Here is an 11,603-nt window from a genome sequence, read left to right on the forward strand (position 1 = left end):
CTCAATTGGGCTTGCCTTGAAAAACAATAAGCTGTCATCCATAAAAAAAAAATAGATGAGTAATTCGGGGACATTTTGACTAGCCCTGGCACTAGTTATCCATCCTTCAATCTTTTACTTTTACAACATGGAAGAAAAACCTTCTGTGCAAAGGAGAAACAAATAAGGTGATAGAGGGTCCCCCTGATAAAGGTCCCTTTCTAGACTGAAACTGTTAGTTACAATGCCATTCAGAACAATGGAATATGAAATAGAATTTATACACTTCATAATTCTATCAATCCACCTCTCAACAAAGCCCATCTTTTTCATGCTACCTTTTAAAAACCCCATTCAATCCTATCATAGGCCTTACTCATACCCAGTTTTAGAGCCACAAAACCATATTTCCCCGTTCTTTTGTGTTTTAAAGCATGAATAAGCTCATATGCTACCAACACATTATTAGTAATCAAGCGCCTAGGAAAAAAACACTTTGGGACTCACTTATGCATCTAGACAAAATTTTTTTAAGCCTATTTACTAAAGTTTCCGATATAATTTTATAGATCACATTACATAAACTGATAGGGCAAAAACTGGCCATAGTTCGAGGGTTTTTAATCTTCGGGATCAAAACTATGTTGGTTTGGTTCACATCACAAATAAGTCCATCTCCATTTGGGCAAGATAAACAATAATAAATAACATCTCTACCTACAATATGCCAATATGTATGTAGAATAGGGCGGGCATACCATCTGGTCCTAGAGCTTTTGTTGGATGCATCTGTTTAATTGCCTTGTGAATTTCCTCAGGTTGAAATTCTGCAAGAAGGTATTCATTCATCTCGTCTGTCACCCGAGTCTATATCCCTCGAAGAATCTCGTCAAAACAAGTTGGTCTTTAAGTGGTGAACAATTTCTTAAAATAACCCGTAGCTATGTTTTGCACCTCCACCTCATCTTTCAACCATCTATCAGACTCATGTTCCCGTCCCTTGATGAAATTATTTCTTCGTCTAGTAGTTGCTTGGGCATGGAAAAGAGCTGTGTTTTTGTCACCATCTCTAAGCCAATTTATCCTCGACCTTTGCTGCCAAAATAACTCCTCTTTCTCCAACAAATCATTTATCTCAACCCGTAACTCATCTTCCTTTTTAATATTGCCCTCATTCGGTTGTCCCATTTTTATCAACTCATATTCATCATTAAGGACTTTTAAGTTTACTCTTGAACTCTCCAAAAGTAGCATGGGCCCACCTGCTAAGACTATTTCTCACATCTGCCAATTTATCTTTTATATTATTCTTCCCCCCATCATTCCACCTGCAATACACCACATTTTCACAGCCCTCCTGTCTCGTCCATATTGATTCAAAAAAGAACCGCCTCCTTCTTCATCCTTGATGCTTCCTTTCTTTACAACCCTCTGTATCAACCAAGATGGGATTGTGATCCGAAACAGAGATGGTCAAATTAGTAACCGAAAAACTGGGAAACATTTCCTTCCACTTCTTGCATCCCAAAGCTCTATCCAACCTTTCTCGAATCAAGCTTTGTACTATTCTCCCCCTCTCCCATTTGTACCAGATGCTTTTACCCAAGATCTTCTAATCCCACCTCTTGTATAGCATTCCAAAAATTTTTCATCTGCCATGCTGCTCTCATAGCCTCACCCTACTTTTTTGAATCCCATAAAATTTCATTAAAGTCCCCAAAACACAACCATAGCTCTTGCGAGGCTCCTGCTAGTCGTCTTAATAGTGCCCAAGTAGCATGTCTTAGGTTGGTATTTGGCTCTCCATATATACCTGTTAACCTCTAATGCTTATTGTCTTGATCCACTACCCTTATATCGATGTGATTCTTCGAAAGTCTGATCAAATTCAATGTGCACATTGAATTTGACGTGATACCTTCGTGCCATAACAATGCCAACCCCCCACTCCTACCCACAACACTCACTTCCAAAGCAGAAACCAAGTTGCATTTCCTTTTAATCTTATCCAGTGCTTCTACTGATAACCAAGTTTCACTAAGGAATACAAAATCGAGATCTTCTCTCTTCAACAACCATTGAAGGGCTCGAACTGTTCACGGGTTCCCAAGCCCACGACAGTTCTAGGCTACGCACTTCATGATTTTAGGCAGGACTAGTTACCAATCTTTGCCGTTTGATAATCTTCATACAATAAGTTGCCCTCATCATTGCATAACTTTGCCGCCTTCAGATCCCTTTCTGTGTCACCCTTTTCTATTTCATTCTGTTTCCTTTTTCCCAGTTCCGTTCCATTTACATTTTGGGTCCCCACTTTGGCCCTGGCAATTGTTTTCCACTTTGTCTTCGTTTCTTGGAACATATGATGCATTGTCATTCCCTGTTACTCAATCTTTTTATTACCATTTCGTACCAGCTCTTGCATTAGTTCTTATTCCTTTCCTATCCATCTCACCCCACCTTCCGCGAGATGACTAGAGTCTGTTTCCTTACTTTTACTACTATTCCCATACATGTCACGTACTTTGTCAATAGGGTTGACATGGTGGTCTTCTTCACTAGCTGCCGTTTTTTGCCCACATCAGGGACATTAGTATTCCTAGATTTCACGTCCAAATATCCTTTAACATCGTCTAAATATCCTTCAACATCATGGCTAATTTTTTTCCCATCTGTGTCGTTCCTTGCGTGGATTCTCTTCTACTTTCCATCTTCAGTTTTCTTGGCCTGCCTTTCCCATAAAGACCTTGCATAATTTTCGCCTCTAAATTCTCACCTTCCAAAGTCGACTGGTCCTCTTCACCTGTACTCTCCATGTCCACAACGGCCCGTTTATGATGCACTACACCTCCTACCTTTTGAGAGTTCTGATAACCACCGCTGCCCATTGCCTTACTCTTCACATAGAAGGGGCTAACTCCATTAGAGAGGCCCTTTCCCTTCAATGGTGAAGCACTAATCCATTCTTCATATTGTTGCACCTTGCACCCTTGTGTATTATCTTCGTATGGGTAGTCCACTTCCACATGTCCCAACTGACCACATTTGTAGCAAAACAAAGGCAGTCTCTTATATTTTAATTTACCTCATACCTCATTCCTGCCTTTCCCTTCTCCTATTTTCACCGCCTTCCTTAACGGCTTGGATATATCGATCATCACTCTTAATCTCATAAATCTAGCCTAGCCTCCTGTTTCAAAAAATCCGTCGATAGCTATTAGTTTGCCCAGAAAGTTTCCAATGTTTTTTGCAACCTTTTGCGACCTCATTCCCAATGGTACGCCATAAACTTTGATCCAAAAAAGTGTAGTGTTGAAGCTATATTCAGCAGGCCGTAAGCCACCATTGTATTCTTCCATTAACAGCAGATGTTTCTCAAGGGACCATGGTGATCTTTCGATAACTCTTCTTTTATCACTCAGTGTATGAAATTTGAACAAAAAGATATTCTCTTCAAAGCATACAATATCAACCGTTTTAGTTAACCTCTAAACGATTTTGAACATATTGGCCATTGCGTCTTTCTTGAACAGCCTCAATGAGTGAATCTTACCTACCATCCACTTCCGTTCCTCCCCATTCTCTACTGTGTCCTAATCATCATCCACTTCCACGTTTACCTTTGTTTCTTCAGTGAACGAAAGATTCTGCCCCAATAGATCTAAATCCTCCTCCATGTCTTCCTCAATACCAATCACCCTCCCTACCATTGCCACTAGATGAACCGAAAAACTCTTTATTTCACTGAACGCCCCCAAAGACCAACGTCGCTGCCAATCCTAAGGGAAAAAAACACTAGGACTCCTCCCACAAAAACCTAGTTCCTAAGGAGACTCTCTCGTAGTAATAAAATAATATTATTTAATCTACTATTATTCATAATATCATTTTTTATCTTATCTTATTTATAATCTTATACACTAAGGATGTGTTTGTTTTACAAAACTATGATAAGATAATATTATTAATAAGATTAAAATAAACAATATCACCCTATATTGTATTTGATGTACATGTATAATGATTAGGATAAGATAATTTATTTATTGATCAAAATTATTCTTCTTAAAAGTTTGTATGATTTAAATTATTGATATAATTTTCAAAGATATAATAAAACATGTAAGTTTAATCTTATAAATTAAAAATAATATTTTTTAATTGAAGAGAATTGAATCATCTTATATCAAAAAGATGATTAATCCTTCTTATATCATATCCCTTATTTTAAATATAAATCAAATATAATATAAAATAATTATTATTCTATCCTATACATAAAAAATGACCTAAATATAACATTAATTTCCTTCATTCCCATATCTTTTTATGCTTCCTTATGATAACAATTAGACTTCATTACAATGACAACAAAGATTTCATATGGAAACCATCATTGTTACATTAGCTTTTTTTTTTTTTTTTTGGGTATTGTCCATTTTCATATTAATTAAGAATGTAAGCAATTATTCTCTATTTATTAAATTAAACACAGCCACATTTTTAAGTTAAATGAAAATGGTAGTAAAAATATGACTGTCCATGTTGGATTTTCCAATGTGCAATTTCTATTTTGTCCTTCAAATCATGATACTTTCATTCAAATTATTTGTAAAATATCCGCAATAATGTAATCTATTAATAAAATATTAATTTTTTAATTTAATAAAAATTTAATTTGTGATGATTTTATATAAAAAACTATTTACAAATTATAATAATAATAATAATAATAATAATAATATATTCATGAATATTTATACAATTTCAAATATTCTTTCATATATTATCAACAAAATTTTTTAATTTTATAAATGAATTAAAAGAATATCATGTATTTTTATTATATTAGTTTTTATTTTTTAAAAAAATTATTACTTTATACATCATCAATTGAAAATAGTTCATAAGACTAGAGAAAATTGAGAGTATCTATAGGTATTGATTATGAGTGATTGATTTGATTGTATGTTTGTAATTCTTTATAACTAGTGAATCTTTTTTCTTATCTATGAATGTAAGTCGATTGAGCTGAGCCATGCTAAATTGCTACCTCTTGTATAATTGATTGATTGTTTGATTTTGCTTTTGTTGACGTAAATATTTAATTAGATTATAGCTATTTGACCTAATAAGTGATATCAAAACTATCGTGATCTCTAACAATGTATGCTAAAGTAGATTGAGATTTCATTAAAAATAAGTGAAGAATTAAAAAAAAAGTACAAGCATTTACAAATCAAAGTTTATAAAGGAACTATGCAAAGCAGACAATTGATGCTGCAATAGGAAAAAATAAAAAGAAAATAAAGTTAACAAAATTAAACCCATTGTTGCTTTTAGTTTATATATATAACTACAATATACTTTATTATGAATTTTATCATAACATTTAAAAAGCTTTCATGAAATAAACATCTTAAAAAATTTTCAAACTTACACCAACACTACCATAATCCCTCTTTCATGTTAGACTTGTACCAAAATAACGCTACCACAAAAACACTTAAAACATCCTAAATTGATCGTAAAATTGAAAGATCAAATCCTAGGTTGTATATTAAAGCAAAGCTCACACCATAAACTTGTCATATAGCCATGTATGGTTATTCAATCATCAAACAGTATTAATAAGCATTAGTCTTTTCCACTATCTTCATGAACAAATGAAACAAACAAAACAATGTACAAACCCTTTCAAACTTCATGAAATCTTGTTTTGATAAGAGAAAAATAAAAATAGGTAGCATAGTAGTAACGGGTAGTTAGAGAACAAAACTTTTCCTAAAAGGAATCCAAACATAGCCTAAAATTTATCATGCTGAATTTCTTTGCTAAGTAAGTAATAGCTCCCCTAAAATGATGATTTCTGGCAATAACTAAAAATGCAATCTCATCTCAACAAAAAATAAAAGTCTAGATCAAAATTATGTATTTTTCATTATTAGTCTTCTCTACAAATAAAAATCCAGCTCTATGTTTACCTATCCTAAATACATCACATTATAATTTGTGTGCTAGGAAGTAATATTACAGGAAGCTGATAAAGCTCTACATAGCCAGACAATATTAGCTACAAATTCAAGCAAACCTTATTCAATACTAGTTTCTTCAATTTCAATCATCAAATTTTTTCACATAAAAAATAACCAAAAAAAACAAACAAACACTAGGAAACAATCATCTGAATGCAATGCTAAAATTAAAGTTTAAACATTACACTACTATAGATATCCTATTTTGTCTAAGAATTTTTTTCAACATTAAATTGGGCTTTGAATTCTTGAAGATGGGATGCAAAATTCTCATTAGGTTTTAATTGTTAAACTGAATTTTAGGCCCAAAGAAAAAAATAAAAAAAAAGCCTAAATTTCTATTTTTAGCCCAATTTATTTTCATTTTTATTATTTATTATTTTATTTTTTAGTTGTTATTTTAGTTTTAGTTTTAGTTTTTTTATTATTATTATTATTGGGTTTTTCAAACATGTGCCAAAAAAAAGGAAAAAAATATGGGTTTTTTTTTTTTACAAAGAGAAAAGTTAAAGATCCAGTTCTTAAATCCTATTAAAGACTGAAAATTTAAGAACCAATTGTTTTATGGAAATACTTGAGCCAAAATCCGTAGGAAACAGGAAAGATCATAGAAAAAGAAATCTTAGAAATTTTTTGCAGATTCAGTGGAATCTTAGATTTTCCAAGTTGAAGTGGGATTTCATCCCTATAAAAGACCCTAAATTTGTAATCACAAGATAGAAGTAATTGGCACACATAAGCAATTAAAAGCAATTAGCAAATAGCAAATAAATTAATGCAATTAGAGCATTAAAAAAATTTTCTAGGTCTTAGTTTTCTAGTTCTGGGAATTTAGTTGAAACTCTTGTTGTTCTTAAAAGTGCTTTTGGGTTTTCATTTTCTAGGTTCTTGGCTTTTCAGTCCAATTTTTGGAATTGAATTTTTTATTTTTGGGGTTGCTTGGAAGATTTTGGAAATTCTAGGTTTTTTTAGATTTTTTTTTAATTTTTATGCTTCTGTTTGAATTTTTTGACAAAAGTTTGAAGTTTTTGCTAAATTTCACGGTGGCTAGAGGAATTTATAGTGGCCAATTTTCTAGGTTTCTAAAAAATTTTGAGGAAGTTTGAATTTTCCAGCATCATTTGAATTTTTTTGTGCCAGATTCTAGGATTTTCGTTAGTTGATTTTTGGAAAACCTTTGAAATTTTTCATGGGTTTTTAGAGAAAATGATGAGAAAATAGAAATTAGAGAGAGAAAAAAAAAAAAGGGAAATTCTAAAAAAGTCTTATATTTTTTCCTTTTATATGCAATTGAAAATGATGTCGTTTGGAGATAGCCTAGATTTGTGCCTCAACATGTTCCTACTTATTACCTGACCCAATCGCAGGTTTCTGTTTTTCTTTTTCTTTTTATTTTCAATTTTGATTTTGATTTTATTTGTTTTATTTTCTTTTTTTACATTTTTATATTTATTTTATTTTCTTATTTATTATTTTTAATTATGATTAAGTTAAAAGTGATGAGGGAAAAAAAAACTTTAGTAGGATTGTATAGTCTATTTTGCATGATTTTTTTTATGGTATTCATTTGCATGATTTATTATGATATTTGTTACAAGAATAATTATAATATATCTATATATATATATATATATTTGCATGATATTTTGCATGTATTTAATTTATTCACATGATTTATTACATAATATTTTGTATGGATTTTATTTGCATGAAGTTTTTATGATTTTTTTTGCATGATAATTTACATGGAGTTTATTTATTTGCATTATTTATAATGATTTATTTTTCTGTGTTTGAATTATGATATTGTTACATGACATTTTTCTACGATAGTATTTTTATATGACAATACTTTATAAATAAATAAAGGAAATTGAAATTTATAAGATGTTTAATAAATCCGACAACGAAACCTCTTAAACTAAATAACAAGTTTATCTTAAATACTCTTAAGGTGAGTAAATTTTTTTTTTTGTGAAAACCTAAAAACTTTTTCCAATATTTAAATATCAAAATTAATAAAAATAAAAGATAAAAACCATTTGAATCAAGGCTTAGACAAGATAACATGTGATTAATTTGGTACCAATTTTGGGCATTGTGAGGGTGCTAAAACTTCCCTACACATAACCAACTCCCAAACTTAGTTCTATTATGTAGACTAGAACCTATTCTTTTTAGGGAACCTTCGTTTAAACTTAGGACAACTTTAAAAAAAAAAAAAATTCATATAGGTGACCAATCACACTAAAAAAATAAAAGATTAGTGACGACTCTATATTTTTTTATTTAATAGATAAGTTCTTGGACTTGAATGTTATGACAACTAATAACTCCACTAAGGATATTAGAGTGTCAAGCAATTTGTTAGTTGTGTGTTATCTTAAACCTTGCTTTGATTGTTTTATTATATAATTATTTATGATTTTTCATGTGTACTAACCCATTTGTTTATTTTGTAGCTTATAATATTTTACTAATTTATTTGTTTTATTTTGTAGATTTTGATTTTTGTATGTGTACTAACCTATTTGTTTATTTTGTAGCTTATGATGTTTTACTAATTTATTTGTTTTATTTTGTAGATTTTGATTTTTCATGTGTACTAATTTATTTAATTATTTAGCTGGCATGGTCCTTCACAACACATGCATTCATGCATAAGCTCTAGACCCAAGTTTTATCCTTTTTTAAAAAAGAACAAGTACCTATACTTTCATAAGGTGATAACCTCCGTGCGAGCTAGCAAAAACTCTCATTTATATTTAACCCTTTTTTGTTTTAGTATATAATGGTGGGCGAGGATTGGGGTGCCTTACTAGTTTATAATGAATGATAATATAAGAAACAATTTGGGAGCCTTTAGATTTTCAAACCTTTGAACCCTGCATGTTAAAAAACCCTAAAAATCCATACCTAAGCTAGCCTTTCCCTTTGTATAAAAAATCCTAAATAAGGCACATGAAAAAATATTTCTTACTATTTTATTTTGCTCATTTTATATATTATGTTTACTAATGTTTTCTTTTACTGTATATGTATGCATTTACATCATCATATTTATCATAAAAAGTGATTGCCATAAAATAATTTTAATAAAAAAAATCTTGATTATTTCCATGAGCCCAACAAAGTCCTCTATTGGCCTGAAAATGAAGTCCGAGCTTGCAAACAAAAGGCTTAAAAGGGAATTAGAATGGAGAATGGATAAAAATGTTCAAGCACTTAAATAAGAAAGGGATGAATGGAAGAGTTTATTCACTAAGCTTAACATAACACAATTGTCCACCATTCGTGAACTGGCACAACTCTTGAAAGAAAATAGATAATTACAAGCAAAAGTGCAAAAAAGCAAATAAGAACTCTTTAAGGCACAAAAGCACATCCAAATGCTAAATGGGGTGATAATTGAAATTGGAACACAAATGGGAGCCTTGAATAAGGAATGTGAGCAAGCAAAGAAAGTATATGTGAGAAAGCATTACCAATTGGAATGCCTACTTGATTAAATCACTCTGGCTACTTATAAAGTCAAGGATATGATAAAGAGATCGAGAAATGGAAAACAAGGATACCATCAGTTGGAACACATGGCCAAGGATTGCTAGATTTTCTCAATGCAACATAAGGTCAATATCGACAAATTAAGGAATTTCGTCTACAATAAACTTTAGACTTTCTATAAATGTAATTCTGGATTTTGTTAAAAATAACTTTTAATTCAATAAAGATTTTTCTTGTTAACAATTGTTATGTGGTAAATCATCCTTATTGCATTCATTCATGCATTCATTCATTCTCATACACAACTAAAGTTGAGATAATTTTATAATATCTTTCTAAATAGGCATGATAACATGTCATCCTAACTTAAAAATTATGGTAAATTAAGGTTCAAAAATAGCTCAACTTTCGAACAACTTGAGGCACTACAACACCATATATCAAGCAAGAATCATGGAAAAAGAGCACACTCTCCACTTCCAAAAATTAGAAAAGACAAAAGAGGAGCTAAAAGGACAATTAGAAACTATACATGAATTGTTAAAGAATCTTAACAAGGGAAAAAAAGTTATTGAAAAATGGTTGTCCAAAATGAAAGTGATTTATTATATCCCTCTGATTTTTGCTCATACTCAGTACAAACATCTTAAGCGACCCAACATCAAGTACCATTTACTCAAAGCTACCCTATGTGCATACCAAGATACTTTCAATAGCTACTCCTACTCATTTCTAAGGACATATCACTCTTATTTCAAATTTTAAAATATCTTATTGAACTTAAGTTCTCAATTTGTATGATCCAATGAGCAGAAGAATGCAAAAATAAGCATAATATAAATAAAAGAAGACTCTAGATCATAACAAAAGATAGATCTCACAAAAAAAAAGCTCAGAGCTATTGAAAAGACAGATTTCTATAGATTAATGAATGCTACTAAAATATGCTTAGTTCCTGGTATAGTTATTCTACCAAAATTTAATGTGCTTGAATTCGAGAAATATGATGAAACTAAGTGCCCTATAGCACATGTCATAATGTACTACTGTAAAATGGCTACATATGCACATGATAAGAAGCTACTTATCCATGTCTACCAAGATAGTCTCATTAGTTCTACTACCAGATGATATGTATAACTAGATAGGACTTGCATCATTGGCTAAAGAGAATTAGCAAGGGCTTTCATTGCCAAATACAAGCACAAAATAGATTTGGCACGAAATCATTTGTCCTTACAAAGTATGAAAAAGAAAGATACTGAAAACTTTAAAAAATATGCCTAAAGGTATAGGGATGTTGTTGCCTAAGTTCAACCATCGCTCAATGAAAATAAGATTATTATTCTATTTTGTCAATACTCTCAAAGCCTTATATTATAAATGGATGATTGGAAATGTCACTTAAAATTTTACTGTTATGGTGATTTCTAAAGAGATAATAGAGAATGCAATAAAAAATGACAAGCTTGAAGGTGATGATGCAACTAATGTAAAGAAAAAGGCTATATAGAGAAAAGATAAAAAAATATACTCAAGCTATAATTCATAAGAGACAACAAGTTGGAGGCTTCACGTTTTATTATCCTTATCCGATGTATCAACCTTATTACCTAGTCATAAATAACATATCTCCAAGTCCTTATACTTATCAACTAATTATGCAACCAAGATTACAAATAAATTTCAGGCACCTATACCTAACCCTGCATTTACAAATCAACCAACTGCTTAACCCAAGAACTTGGTGAAAAGAGAAAAAGTTCTTATAGATATGATAACTATAACATACACTAAATTACTCTCTTAACTCATTGAGAGTCAATTGGTTGCACCAATCTATTTAGAGCTTTTGAAGCCTCCTTACGCTAAGTAGTATGATGCTAATGCTACTTGTGACTATCATCTTGGGATTATCAACCATTTTACAAAACAATTGCATGGAATTGAAGTATAAAGTGCTAAGTTTGGTCAAAGCTAGTATGGTAAATTTTGATCAAAAAGTAAGGCTGAGCATCATTAGAAACCTTTTACGTAACCACACAATGGCATAATTTTGAGAAAGCTTTCATGAATACCTGTCAT

At 31.0% G+C, this 11,603-nt stretch overlaps 1 protein-coding gene across 1 annotated transcript; it reads right to left on the bottom strand.

Moving 5' to 3' along the window:
• Nucleotides 1-1,500: 1,500 nt before the first annotated feature.
• On the bottom strand, nt 1,501-3,060 carry LOC149516543 (uncharacterized). The gene is given in 2 exon segments (XM_089766262.1): nt 1,501-1,792; nt 1,835-3,060. Coding segments are annotated over 2 exon segments (420 nt in total). The 5' UTR covers nt 2,121-3,060; the 3' UTR covers nt 1,501-1,658.
• Between the last annotated feature and the right edge of the window lie 8,543 nt (nt 3,061-11,603).

This window comes from Durio zibethinus, chromosome 10 (genome assembly GCF_047325235.1).
Source record: "Durio zibethinus cultivar Kanyao isolate XHJ-2024 chromosome 10, ASM4732523v1, whole genome shotgun sequence".
Classification (NCBI taxonomy): domain Eukaryota; kingdom Viridiplantae; phylum Streptophyta; class Magnoliopsida; order Malvales; family Malvaceae; genus Durio; species Durio zibethinus.